General features: G+C 44.8%; 2 protein-coding genes across 2 annotated transcripts in view; one reads left to right on the top strand and one right to left on the bottom strand.

The window, feature by feature from the left end:
* T265_10249 (hypothetical protein) overlaps positions 1–14,917 on the top strand; it is a gene marked incomplete at both ends in the record, with an annotated part of 95,257 nt that overhangs the window by 39,964 nt on the left and 40,376 nt on the right. Inside the window, 7 exons of the mRNA XM_009176565.1 lie at positions 1,234–1,410; positions 1,742–2,092; positions 5,495–5,705; positions 6,023–6,138; positions 8,122–8,337; positions 12,962–13,429; positions 13,919–14,224. Coding sequence (XP_009174829.1) covers positions 1,234–1,410; positions 1,742–2,092; positions 5,495–5,705; positions 6,023–6,138; positions 8,122–8,337; positions 12,962–13,429; positions 13,919–14,224 — 1,845 coding nt within the window. The remainder of the gene's footprint in view (positions 1–1,233; positions 1,411–1,741; positions 2,093–5,494; positions 5,706–6,022; positions 6,139–8,121; positions 8,338–12,961; positions 13,430–13,918; positions 14,225–14,917) is intronic.
* The window catches only part of T265_10248 (hypothetical protein), a gene marked incomplete at both ends in the record, with an annotated part of 22,842 nt that continues 9,674 nt past the window's right edge, over positions 1,750–14,917 (bottom strand). Inside the window, 2 exons of the mRNA XM_009176566.1 lie at positions 1,750–1,946; positions 10,517–10,619. Coding sequence (XP_009174830.1) covers positions 1,750–1,946; positions 10,517–10,619 — 300 coding nt within the window. The remainder of the gene's footprint in view (positions 1,947–10,516; positions 10,620–14,917) is intronic.

Below are 14,917 nucleotides of genomic sequence, written 5' to 3'. Positions count from 1 at the left end.
ATCGTATCCTATTATTCCTGTATATCACGCAGAAAAATCCAACTAGGCTCAGTTGTCGACCAAAATGATTCAAGCCATACCCAGGCTAGTTCGCTGGTATCGTGGAACAAAGCAGCTGCGGTTTTTCTTATCGGTCGCATAGCATGACCTCTAACCAATAGATCTAATTACCTGGCGCAGGACATGACCTTTGAGAATTACGGTACCCCCTCAATAGAGAACCTTCAAAGGGGATCGTTTTTCTCGAGAGGCCGGCGTCATGTCCCTCCCGAAAGGAGATTCAGAGCCTATTTCTGCAATGGGAAGATTAATGCATATGAGCTATCATAGAGTATTTCCTATACGGTTCTGGGTACGATTGCTTGCGAAGACAACGGCCATTCTGGAAAAAGCTCCGTGGCTACAAACTTGTCCTTTCCAATGATATTTCCCAATGGGGCAAGTACTGTGTTAAGCCCGCTCTCCAAAAGATCGACCACAATTTGCGCCACAGGTCGGCAATCCTCGTCACATCACAGCCAAACATCCTCGGTGGATTTTTTGAAGTCGAACTTCTTTGTTGAACCTTTTATGGGTGTTTTGCCGTTACACTGTGCAATACAGTTCTGTTATTCCTGAAGACTAAAGGGTCCTAATGTCTCACTCTTACCGTTTTAGTCTCATTTTGTAAAGGTTAGGTCTAAACAAATTTATAAATCATCACATGCCTGTTTCGGTTATCAGGTGTTGACCAAGGGTCCATTGGAAGATATCTGTTTATTCGCTACTGGTCTGTCTGGCCAAATAAGTTTGTCTGTTATGCAACACTGGCTGAACCAACATTTAGTTGGTCCGAATAAAGTGTCAGAATAAATTTCTCCAAGTCGATTGCAAGTACAACTAGTGTAAGCGCGAAAGCCAAACAGCCATAGCTACCTAGATCACATGAAACTGTACAATTGCTGAAGCCAGGTGAACACCGGTCCCTATGTTGATATCTTTCCTGGAGATGCCACCCAGCAGATCTTTCACCGTTTTCGGTCAACCACGATCTTGTGACTGAATCCCCAGGCGAAGCAACCCCACCTCCTCATGGCCCTTCCTGTGAGGTTACTGACTCCGTATTGTCCACTGGTCAGACACCACCTTTAAATGTTACGTTTAAAAATGTATCCTTCATTCCTCGCCTATTCCCCTCTAGTTTTTCCCTATCAGTATTGTGTGTGATACTTCATACCGTTTTATTTATTGTAGGCGCTCCGGTGGCAACGCGAATTGCGCGAGTCAGAGGTTCAGCGAGAGGACCAAGAGGCGCGAATTAACAGCCTGGAACAGCGCTATCTGGCTACCCAACGAGAAGCCACAAGTGCGTTGGATCGCTTGAGCCGAGCTCAGTCGGATCTGATCAGTCGCGAAGTTGAGTTGAAACAGGTAAGCTAGCGAATTTCGTTTCATATGATGGACGTTCAATTGTTTGTTGATAATTAAGTTGAGACATCTACTCTCGGTCTACAGCTACCTCACACACTACCCAGATGAAGTTTACGTCATCGTTCTATGGATTCACTGATCTTTTATAGGTAGCACAACAACAACGATCTGTTCAAGTCTCCTTGACTCGCAAATGTGCATCAGTTTCAATCAGTACTTCAAGTTGACATAACAGCATCCCACATTCGAATGTGTTCATTTTGGCTAGTCCGACAGTTCTGCTTTCCAGGCCTCAAATGTTGTATCTTCTCATTATCTTCTTCAATTCTAGGCGCAAGATCAAGCCAAATCGCTCGCTGCGGAAGCGCAAACGCTGAAGGCCGAAGTGGCTAGATTGCAGATTGAAAAGTCGACATCTGATAAGGGGTGTATGTCAAACGGGGACAAAAATGACTCGCAGATCAGCGAATCGTCGGATTCGGACGGCAACGCTGGTCGTAAATTCCAAGATGCAGCTGCCGTAGCCGAAGAAGTCACTGAGGAATTGAAATCCAAACTAAGTCAAGCAGAAGAACGGATTCATGAGATGGAATCGGGCATGAAGGAAACGCAAGCAGAACTACAACGTGCCAGACAACGAGAACGAATAAACGAAGATCACAGCTCACGTCTAACTGCAACGGTATGAGTTTTTGTCGGTTGCTTTTGAATTATAGCAGTCAGCTGGTCGATACGCAACAAGTCTAGTATTCACCGGTTCACTGGTTTCACGCAAAGTAACAATGTGCCTGGGCTGCATGCCAGACATTCCGCTTCGCAAGCTGTCATTTCGGTGACCAGTGATTCTGGCTCCGTCTCTATTATGCTTGACCGGAACGTAGACAATAAAATGACGCTGATTACCCTATCTAAACACAGAAATTCTGTGTCAGCTTATGGAAGCACGAGTCTTTCTAACTAGTCTTTTGCAACACCTTCCCTCAAGTTAACTCCATAATTCACCCTTAAGCATTGAGTGACTTTGAAACGACCGGTTTCTAATAACTTTAAATAGTGAGTGTTCTTATCTTTAAGGTTCCGACAAATCTTTTTGCTCGCGACCCTCCGGATTAGACTAAGATATCCTATGCTGAATTACGAGCCAACAGCTGATCAACTGTCCAATCTCCCTTGCTGTCAAACATGAACTACCAGTCTTTTCAGCACCGCAGAAGCGATTAATTTTATTGACACCTTCAGATAGGGGCTTATTTCGTACCATATCCTCTTCCGGTAGTCCCGCTGTTTTTTCTCAATATCGGCTGCTGATTCTCGTCAGATTTTTATCTGTATTCACACAAAGGACCTTGGCAGTCTCGAAGGAGCAATCAACAGAAATGGGTGGGCAAAGTCTGTCGCTGTGAAACCCCTTGCAATATATTAGCGAATATACACTCATTTGCAAACTAATTTGGTTCTTTCGAGAGACTCACCTGGAACCCAGCTGAATCTCTCGTTTATGCTGTTCTCAGGCGGATTTTCAGCAACCTTATGAGTAGTACATTACAAAGATATACCCTTGCAATAGAGTTTGGTGCCACTTCTCCCCCTACCAAAGTTAATTTCACCAGTGTTTTGTGAATGTTGAACCGCAACGTTTCATGCGGTTACTTATGACTGTGCATCCTACTTATCGAATCTAACGCATGAAATTGTGCATGTATATGTGGGAATGCAAAATAACTCAGTTTCTTCCAACTGTCTGTTTTTTTATAAAAAAAAAATCCACCAAACTGAAAGTTTGTGGTAAAGTAAACCGTTGGGCAACGAAACAAAAACCCCACCCCTCAACAACCAATTTAGCAACTTAGCAATCTGGGCCACTTCCTCTGCACCATGTTTACAAGCTGGGAACAGTCGAGACAAAATGCACGCTTGAGAAATGCGAAAACAGGACGTTTTATTTAGCTGAAAGAAAGTTCACATTTCATGTATGGGAATGTTAAACCGTCCGTCTCGGTAGCGTACGAATCGTACTTGAATTTCTTATGTTCCGACTCCAGTGTATAGGAGCGCATTTGTGAAGCACCCAAGGTGTTGCCTCCTTATGACTACCAGAAGTGCAGTTTGTGTAAATAACGAGTGAGTACACGCAAATCGTGTCGGTGGTAGAATAAATACTGTTGTGTAGCCTGGATACTACTCAGCTGTACTACAATTGGATTCGGAGCATTCCTAATCAGTGGGTTTGAATGTGAAGTTCCGGGCCTAGTCCGCGTGGATGTATCCCATTTCGGCGAACATCAGCGCTTGACGTAGGTTTATCCTTCGACACAGAATATGTTCAATCGAAGAACCACAGAAGAAACAATAGTTTCGATAAACACAGGCTGATATGCTTCAAAATACACTCTTCATTTCCACTTCGCTACTTCATCTGTGCATTTTTCGGAAGATCATAGTGCCTTATGTCTTCAGTCACGTGGCAGGCGCGTTTCGAGCCTCCTCCATTCAGCATTTGCAATATTTTCTACATTTTATCATGACTGAAACATGACGCAAATATGCGGTCCGCAGACTAAGCTTTAGTTGTCACTCTGTGCTCGTGAATCCTGGTGTGCGCAGTCACCATTCAATCGATTAGTAATGTAGCTGCTAGTCAGTCACGTGAACCTCAGCTCGTCTCAGTTTCTGACAAACGAAAATATTTTCCCCTCACACCTGTACTGCCTGTTTATCCATGACTAACGAAATATTTCCCGACACAAATGATCGTACGATATTTTGCGAAGAAATGGCGGTAGTATTTTGAAACGTAAAGTGGCGCGTGACACTGGCACCCCTTTGCCTAATATGATGCTATATGACGTTCATTTTCACCTGTGATGGTCAACTTTGTTATATGATTACGACACAGTTGTCTGGTCAGCCACGAGGATCAAACACTTTTTTCTCAGTTATCAATATTCCAGTCACTTTATTTGTTCGGGGAACTTGTAAAACGGAGAATGCCAATGTAAGTTTGTCCGTAATCGCAGTCTAGTTTGGGGTACTGATCGCACAGGCATTTGTTGGAGGCGCGGTGACCACTTTCCAGGCCGTTATTTCCAATGTCGTGCGAGACGGACAATCAGAGTATTCAGTCTTCTGTAACTTTTGAGTCCGTGTCTCGCCGGACGATCTTGTCTACTGCTTAGGGCCGCCCAAACCTGGGCAACTTATGGAGCCTGAAAGGATGACCTTCCCGGAGTTTAAGAATTCCATAGAAAGCGTTTAGTAAGATGCGCGGTTTAAGAATATACACATGAGCACCAACACGCTTCCATACTCTATTGAATACGTCTCATCTCAGCCACTTTCAGAGCGTCAGTGCTGCCTAGGCGGGTGTTCGTTTTTCGTTCCACCAGTGTATGGCGGTTAACTCCAACCGTGTTATGAGCGAAACCCAACTCTCAGTACTGACCGAGGTTATTTTGAGTAGAAATCCCTCAGGATAATCATACTGTTTATGTGTTCCACAGAACCGTCAACAGCTGCGTCAGGTGAAAGGTACCGCTTCACTTCAGCTGCATGTTTTTTCTCATGATGTACTCCTTTTTGGAGGAAGTGGGTTTGGTCCGTGGTATTCTAGTTTTAGCAGACACGTAAGCAGCTTCCCCTAATACTAGTCTATTTCATTGACTTAACATTTGAACAGAAATCAGTAGTGTATGCTGTACATCAACCAAAGCACCACTTTTTGAGTTCATCTGTTGTTTGGGCTGTTTTACTGGCAGATCTGGAACCCATTTGTCATCAGTTCGAAAAGCAAACCCCACCTTAATGATCGAAGTGTTGTAGTGGTGTATCTTGGTAAGGATACTAGTTAGCAAATGCTAGGTTCCATTGATCTGATTGCTGTTGGAGGATTAGACTTGTGGGCCTCTTTTTGAAAACCTGATAGCTGGGATCGCCAACAGGCGCTGAAGTTACTCATTCTATCAGATTATCCGATTCATCGGCTCGAGTGATTGAGGTGTAATAAACTCCGTAATATTTGTTTCGGCCTACCACTTGACCTTTTCCCAGTTGGGTCCTTCTTTTGAAACTTTTCTAATCTTTCTAGGTGGATAAGCTTCTACTGGAATCCAACGAACGTTTGCAAACTCATCTGCGAGAGAAAATGGCGGCTCTAGAGGAGAAGAACCAACTTAACACCGAGCTGGATCGTCTGCGACGCGTTCTTGATTCTTGCCAAGCTGAGAGAGATCGGGCGATTGCTGATGTGGAACGTTTAAGGCGACAAGTTATGGGCACTACACCTACTTCTTCACACGGTCAGTTTTGATTTTCGTCATTTGTATCGAGATGCAGTATTTCTCTCACTGGACACCGTCTTCAAGAGGTATCCCAGTATCTCTTGGATATGGGGTTTCCTCTTGATAGGTGCGACAAGGAATAGTTAGGCCCATCAGTATCTGTTTCCTGGATCTTCGATTGATTGCCTAGCTAGATCCCTCAAGGCAAGGAGCTAGTTGCCTATGGTTTATTCACGGAGGTTAGCTTGGACATCACTATTTGAATGCTTCCGTCCACTGAATGTTGTTCTATAGCGTAAATTTTCTCCGCGTAACCCGCTCTTACCTGTCTGTAGATGGCTCGCTTCCGTCGACCATATGTCGTGGACCTAAAAATCGGACCGCCATTCGACCGGATCAGGGAGGAACTACTAGCTGGGAGGATGGAAACTGGGACAAAACACCGGTGCAGGTAAGCTTTCATTTTAATCCCTGTCTGGCTGTTGTCACGCCTTTTCCTAGTTGGCCTGACTGTTTTTCCCCCCTAGATGTGAGGCAGTGTAACTTTGTTAAGCTTTAATTTCATCTAGACCCCACCTATGAGTCATTCACGACTATCACTAAGTGCATGATAGTTGGCTTCGTGTTGCGACACCCCACTGTCCACTCACCTTGATACTTGTAGACGCCATGGTAGAGAACACTGTGGTCTTAGTTTCCTTTTCCTAAATAAATCTGTCTGAGAGATTCTCAGTGTGTAGGTAGCGTTGCATTTTCTTTTGCTCAACAGAAAAACAAGTACATGATGTTGTCTTTACGATGCACAATGTTTTCCTATATCTGATCCGTCTCACTGCACTTCTTCCCCAGAAGAGATCGCCGCAGCCCAATTTCCTGAAATTTGTGAATTCTGAAGCACCAAATCCCAACAAAGACTATTCAAATGGTTTCAGAAACGCTACTTCTTTGAACACTCTAAGTGAATGCTTTATGCTTTGCTATCAAGCATTACTTGCCAGTCACAGGCAGGCCGATTTACTCCCAAGGCGGCCAGGGACCTAACATGATTTTTATCTCCACGGTGTCCATTCGGGGACCATATGAAAAGACTGAAATGAACGATATCTTTTGATCGGGTTTCAAACTTTGTTGCTAATTTCACTGAGTTTAGTGTTATATCTAAAAGAAAGAAAGCGTTCAGCTGTAACACCCTTCCGGTGCCTAGCTGCCATGCTACCCGAAGGAAGCACGAGGGCTGGGATACTGCCAGGTTTCCCAAGCCTAGACAGGGGAAGTCGAGTGGCGGAGGTCGGATTCGAACCACGGACCCTCCGGTCAGTAAATTTCGGCTCTAACCACTTGGGCCATCGGTGGTATCTGCTGCTGAATAGCTCCAGTGCATAATGCCGGAAAAAAGACTCACAGAAGGTAACACAACAGCTATATTCCGAACAAACGAGTGCGAAAGCGTGAGTGCATGCGAGTGCGAATGTACAACGGTCTCAAGCTATTCATCGGAGAGCACTGTCTTGACTTGGTCCAATGCTGACGCACGCGTCTGGCTCTGGTACGAGGCTGTGACGCGCTGCATGCAAGCTGAGTGGGCTCTCTCAGAACTTTCCATTTCAGTATGCGCAGAATACAAACAGGCTGTTTGAGTGGTAAACCTAATGGTCGACTGTGATATTTCTTCTAGGAAGTGCATCTATCGGACCGACCAACACTGTTGTCTCGCATGGTATTTGTTGCTGGACTTATCTAGTCCTTCGTTATCACGAATATGTTAGATGAGTTTTTTGCTAGTAATGTACACCCAAATCACTCAGTAGTAGTCATCCGTGAGAACCTTATAAAAGGAACTAATGTGAAATAGACTAACAATGAATGACATTGTTTTCAGTCGAATTTCGCGTTTTTCTGGGCGGAAGGCTCATTTTCTGCCATACTTTTCGTTTTTATTTTCCGTGAAGCTCCACGCTACTCGAAAACACGGACTTCTCACAGTAATCTCCTATGAAAGACCCCTCCGAGGATAGGTCGCTTCCTTGGAGAGGCCCACAGGTCTCTCTCGGGGAAACTACCATATTGATTGTTTTCCGGTAATGTTCTGATGACGCACTGTTTGTTTTGCCCCTTCCCAATGGATGATTCCTTCCTGTATATTCCGGGCTCATGGATATGACTTCTACCGCGTACTTTCAGCTGATGCCATCGGGACGCAAGGTTCATCTCACCCCTTGGTACAACATCGTTGTGCGCTAACCACTTGTCGCTCTCGAGAAATACTTAGTCATGCGAATTTTTAGTGGATTCGATTTCGTACGTGAGATAGGCGAATTCACATCTTGTATACCAATGTCCCGTTTGACGCTTGCTTCTATCCTATCACATTGTGGTCGGCAAAAGCCCTTAAGTGATTGCCTAATCCATAACTCTCATTATTCGAATTCACTAGGTTGACGATGGAGAATTCGATGAGTTGGGTACAACCGGTAGCATGACGCGCAACAGAAGACGACAACAAACTGACTGGTTGGACAATGATGTTTTGGAGACCCCCAGCCAGAGACACGGTTCAGAACTGATGGCCAATGCAACCGATGCTCAAAGACTAGCGCTGATGCTACAGGAACAGCTAGATGCAATCAACAAAGAGATTAAGCTCATTCAAGTAAGTCTATTGGTTAGTTTGATTCTGTTCTGCCACCTACCGACGGGTATAATTGCACCGGTGTTCTGCAGATTTTTCGGCATCCATGGTACTTTATCTGCTTCCACTTAAGCTCTTTGCATTACGACGACACACTTTCCTCTTTGCTCCGATCACACCGGTTATTAAGAAACGGATGACGTTTTTTGCCATATTGCTCGTCTCATCTAGATGAAAACAGTTTCTACACCGGTAGAACACTTTGCGTTGGGCCACCACCTCGCATTGTCACTGCCCCTGAGGATACTTAGTCATGTGGTCTCAAGGGAAGTCATTTTCTAGCGCAATGACTTGGTGTCACGATTCAGCCTATTCGGCTACAGTTACACTAATTGACGACCCTTCGCCTCGATTTGGAATTATGTAGCCAAAGAGAGTTGACAGGTGTGTTGACCTTTTCTAAACGTCCCGAACGTAAGGTGGTAATCATTTCCGGAAATCCTGGCTCGAACGCGCCCAACATTTTGTTGGTTGACGCAACCATGTGCACTTTACGTCAATGAGGCTTCATCACTTGACTGATCAGACTGCCCCTTCGTCGATAACATTTCTTTGGTGCCATAAATCGACCCGGTTACTCTAGCATAGAAAAATATTTGAATGATACGTGCTATCTGGACAAACTATTGGTGCAACCTATGGAAGTTTGTGTACTTTTATAGTCGTAATCCGTTAGGTCGTTCTTCAGGAACCGACCGCACCTCTTCGTACCAGTTAATAAAAAGTAGAAGTGGTCATTTCTCTCCCCCAGTTTTTTAATTGTCTTTCTCACTCGGGTATTGTTTTGAATAACTGTGCTTTGCATTTTTCGATTTTTTGGTCCACTTTATGTGGTGGACTGACGTAGCTAGTGTCGCTGTGTCGCACACTAATCCTTGGCACGTGTAGAGGCCAAAGTGCAATCACATTCCTTTTTCGTTTGTGTGCTGTTAGCGTCAACCGACATCTGTGGCGTTATTGTCTTCAGTTTTTTCGGATTGTCTGGTTTTATGAGGCACTTTTTGATGTTTGCTTGGGGTTAAAACCTCTGTGGTTCTGGGTTGTGATTGTAAGTTGTTGGTTTCAGCACCGTTGATTTTGTCTGTTCCTAGCCATACACCGAGGTGAGCAATTAGTGATGACCAGATACCCCAATTGAAAAGGGGACAATTCCACAGACCATACATAAATTAGCACAAACCTCAAGAAAGATGAACGCCAACTCAGCCTCTGAATAATCGAGTTATATTCATTGGGGAAAACGAATGAAAGGTAAACACAAGAGTCCCAAAGGTAAAATGATTTCAAGGGAACGAAGGCAAGAATAGTTCAGACCTACAGCTTGTGTTATTATTTTGATAAGGATGACTGGACGTTCAAAGATGAGTGGAACTTATAGGCAATGAAACGGATACAGCAGACTTCGATGAATGAATGTAAAACTTGGGCGCTTTTTCGGAAGATAGGATGGCCAATTGTTATCAACCGTCGATACCTGCGCGACGTTGTACGCATGTATTGGGAGTGCTGTCTTTTAAACGCTGAACTACGCCGTGTCATATCTAGAAACTTGTCGAACAACAGTTTGCTGTAACTATACCGGTTGCGCTGACTAGATCGTGTGTTAAGCATACCAAAAGACTGTTTACCCGAGAAGGGTTCATTAAACCCACCATCACTGAAATGGAAGAAATCCTCATGAGGGTAAGATCTATTGTGACAACGAACTGCCAAAGTTCTGAGAAGATTTAAAGACGACAGTTGGGAAGTCTCACCGATATGATGAACCCGCGAAAGGGTGATGCTGGTCAACTCACGCGTTCGTCTTCTTAAATTTCATTTCATTTCCATCGTTCTCACTCATACGACTTACGATTGAAAAATAGGACAGACTGACAGACGACTGAAGTATGGAGGAGAATGAAGAGGGCTAAAAGTTGTGGCTTGCCGCTGTGGTGAAAGTCCAAAGGCTCGACTTGCGGTGGCTACTTTCGACTGCCGAGCTTCCTTCTGTCCACTGGATTTACTCTGACAAGCGGTTATTACCGGCTTCAACCAAAACAACTTTTGCTCAGGGAAAAGTATCTCTCAATGCCTCCGCTATCTGTATTTCTTAATCAGCCTCAGGCACGCTTGGTTATGCCATTTAGGAACCAATTACCTATCTGTTTCGAAAAACAGGGTGAATCAGCATCCGCCAGCACACGTAGTTCCTTCAGTAAGCCTGGAGGATCTTCCCAGTGACACTGTTCCGGAGGCAAATTCTAAAAATGAGCGAGAGGATTTCGCCAGGATACCATGTGAGAGCCTCCCACACACCTTGCAACCATCGGCACAGCATGACAAGAAAACCCTCACTGACTCCTGATCGCTGTTCCTCACAGCTCTCGGACAGCAGAATGCTATCGCGGGTTTTGTTCTTCACTCAACGCGATCGCACAACCGATCGAATTCGTTTAGCTTGTTCAACAGCTGGACGCTGTGTAGTCTATGAATAGTAGGTTGCATAGACGAAGATTGTTGAAACTGGAAACTAAGATGAATGAGATGACCTTCAAACCGACTTGATAATATGCCATCGTAACTTGATTTTGCATTGCACCCGTCAATTTTCTCGTGCATGGCATCATAGTACTCGTTCTTGTAAAAACTTGAGTGGGTGAATATAACGCTTGCTCCATGTCAAACAACGAGCCAACGCTAGGCCAGCTAGGAATCAAAACAGAGGTGCAGTGAATAATGCGGAGTTGCTTAGGCGTCGTTTGTCAGAACTAGCACCATTTTTCTAAGTGACTGCGAACTTACCAGCGAACCCCGGAAAAGGGACTAGGCGCATCCATCAGTTGCGTTGAATGTAACTGACTGTAGGTGGTCACCTGCTTCACAGTCCCTCTTCACTCCGCTAAATGGTGCGACTACTTTAATCCGAGACAATAGGCAGCGAGCTTTCTTTCATCCACCATCGTTTCCCGGAGTGAGTTGTTTTGTAGTCCGCTGTTCATAGTTTAGCACGTTCCAGCCAAATCCAAGCGTCACGATTGATCGCAATTCGAAAAAACGATACCTTTAATTTATCGAATCACCCGATGCTGATTATGACTGTGATAGGTTTTCCGCTGACAGATTGATAATTGGTTTGATATAGGTCGAGATGGCTCAGTGGTTAGAGTGCGAATTTACTGATCGGGAGGTCCTTGGCTCGAACCCAACCTCTACCTCTCGATTTCTCCTGTTTGGGCAACCTGGTAGTATTCCAGCCCTTGTGCTCTCTTCGAGTGGAATGGCAGGTAGGCACCAAAAGGATGTTACAGTTGAGCGACTTTTTATTTGATAATAAAAAGGCGAGATTCCGGCTAAACATAGAACGACACTTGTAAAAATAATAGATTCAAACTCTTCGGCGCTTTTTGGAGCGAGATAGCCCAGTGATTGGAGCGCGAATTTTTGAGGAAGATCCCTGGTCTGAACCCTACCTCTGCCTCTCGACTTCTCCTGCCTGGCAGTATCCCAGCCCTCGTGCTTCCTTCAACTGGCATGGCAGCTAGGCACCGAAAGGATGTTACAGCTAAATGATTTTTTAAGCTGTTGGAGATGTGCTTGGGGATGTGTTTTTTATCCACGCCCAGAGTATCCTTCCATTTTCCCTTACCAAACCGCAATTGAAGGTATACTTACGAATTGACTTTGTGACTACCTGTAGAAGTGGTTTGACCAGTGGTACTGGCATATTGCTGGTTTTTAGCAGCAAACTTGGGCGTGCAGCCTTACGTGTGCCTGAGTGCTGCGTTGACGATCTTCATCACGCTGTTGACAGCAACGTCCTTACATGACGTGAGCAAAAAACGAACACTTGTCTGTACCCAATTCCATCTGGGCTCGAGGCCAATGAAGACAATGTGAAGCTTTCGGGATAATTATTTTCCTCAGTATGACCATAAGGATCTGCACTTCGCTGGCGAGTGTGTTGGGTGTACGGATTGGCCTGATTTTATGAAACGAAATCCAAAGCAATGAGGGTCTTGTTGTACTGGGCAAAAATTGTGAAATTTCTGGAACCGTTCAGTCAGGAAAGACGATAAACCAAGCAGCTACCTCCATCTTGGGGTCCGAGCTACCAAGATGTCTAGGAAAAAGAGCTAGCTGAATCCCGCCTAGAGACTCGAAACAGAGCCTATTTTGGGTTCATATTCCGAATTCTCTAAACATGTGTCTCTTCTAATACGCTGATTTTGTCTGGTTACAATGTGACCGGTACGTAAGTTCGTTGATTGGTATGATGCGAAATTGCACAGTTGATTGCTAAACCCGTTTTGGCAACTCCCAAAAACATGCACTGCTGTGTGTCCGAATGCGCCGAATTTCACCAGCACATTTTGACTTTTTTCTCAGGATTTTCACTGTTCGCCTATTTTTAATCCCAGTAATCCCCCCGTGGATTCTCCATTAGAAGTTCAGTGCCACTTTTCTGGTCTGATATTTCATCTTAATTCGAAGCTGAAGTACGGGTAAGTGAAACTCACCTAACCAATTCGCTGAATTCTCTTATCATTATGTACGGCCAAGGCAAACTATGTTGCTCACTTCACAGAAATGTTTGTACTTTTAGGAAGAAAAACAACACGCCGAACATTGGGTTGAAGAATTAGAATCCCGTGTTTGTGGAACAGGTTTACCTGACCCGGGACTCAACGATGGCAAAGGAGGTTTGCTACCTGATTCGTCACCTTACTCAGCTGGGTTAAACTCTTCATTGACACCGAATAGTGTGATGCCAAGTCTGTTGCCTGGATTTGGTCCTACAGGCTGGTCCCCTCCACCTTCGCCCTTGACGGCCCGATCAAAAACATTTTGGAGTTCTGGCGGAAGCTTCAGTCCCTCGTCTGTCTTACAGTCAGGGACCATGACGACCAGTGACGTACCAGTTTCAAGATCCCTTGCACAGTATCAGTCGCTTGATGTTCGCCGCACTCCACAGCAGTCACAATATATGCAACGGTCTGCAGCTTACATGCCCCACGGTAGTCAGTTTGACCAACAGAGGTCTGTATCTGCTGCAGGGAGGCCTATTCACCAGGTACAGTTCCCTTAAGATGTTTCTGTTAGTCATTTTTGCTGAAATGTTTGTCAGTATTTCAGCCTTCTGGAATACAATACTTGCCACTTTGTATCCTACTGATGAGGTATCACTGTCAAAGAACTTAGCCTCTCACAGATGGTGCTTAATCGCTTTCGGTATTTCACGTTTGTCTATTGCCGACCAATCAAGTAAACGTGTCGCAAAAAACGACTATGACTCCCCCCACCCTTAGCATGAATCTCGCAGCCTCTAATTTCTTCGCAGTGCTTGATGGTCTTGAGTTACATTTGTAATGTACAGTCGTTACTTGTTCTCGTACGTGTGATCCTATAACTGTTGTGGTTGATTGTCATTGTCCTGTGTCCTGATGAGATGAAGTCTCCAGTTCTGTTTATTCATATGTTGTCTGACCCTCTGTGTACCAACCACATCTATTCTTACCTGCACGTTCGCACGCTAACCTTGATGCACGTGGAACGCCAACAGGCACTTGGTCCTATCCCGAGCTCAACACCGAATTCATATATGTACACACAACCGTCATCTTCGTCTAACAATGTCAATGGCTCATCTGTGAATGGTACGGCCTCAGCGACTCAGCCACGTGGTGTCACACTTGCTGATGCTATTGCTGGTATGGATGTTTTGGAAAAGATGCAGAAGGAGCGTTCAATTCAACAAAAACAGCTCAATCAAAGGCTTTCACAACAGCTGTTGTGCAACTACGAAGATCCATATGAGTTCGGTCCAGATGAACTCCTTCCCCCGGGGGATGGTGTTCTATGGGATTCTGTGAGTAAAGTTTGTTCAATCATGGCCGCTGCCCAAATCACCCGTTTTGGTTCTTGATATCGTCTTTACTCACCAGCGTCAACCTTAGAACCACTTTGTGTTTTCATATTCTACGGTCCTTCTGAAGTACAGTGTTGTTTTTGGCCCGTATCGATTGTTGTCCTCTTCTTGCTGGTGACATCTTTCTGTCGTATGCTTGTATGGACATGCAGTTTTAGGTCTGCCTTTACAAATAGGTTGTCGGATTTGTCCCCGTACAACTTGATCCCCTGTTAGCTATCCTCATAGATGCGCGATAATCAAAAGGTAAATTCCTCTTGCTTGGCTATTTAAATTCAGCCATGAGTTCAGCCATTTTCATTAGCTGAAACGGTTTTGAAAGCCGGTACTAACGTGTTCTCTGGTAGAGCGGTTTTCACTTTTTCCACTCACTACTGGTTTCATCCTACCTGGGGCTCATCAGGTGGTGTAGTCCCCGAGTTTTCTGCTCAGACACTGTGTGCTCGCCTGATAAGCCCTAAGAAGAGCGAGACCCTACTGGATTGTCCAAGGGTTTTCAGCAAACTTTAAGTAGTGTTTCGTCGAAATGATAGGTAGACCATTTCTGGTGCCGTTTCAGTTTATAGGGTCCGAGGTGGACTCGGTGCGTGTTATTAGTAGACACTGCAAGACAATTAGGGATTATATATATAT

Source organism: Opisthorchis viverrini (assembly GCF_000715545.1).
Source record: "Opisthorchis viverrini unplaced genomic scaffold opera_v5_348, whole genome shotgun sequence".
Lineage (NCBI taxonomy): Eukaryota > Metazoa > Platyhelminthes > Trematoda > Opisthorchiida > Opisthorchiidae > Opisthorchis > Opisthorchis viverrini.
This window is presented reverse-complemented; position numbering and strand designations above follow the sequence as displayed.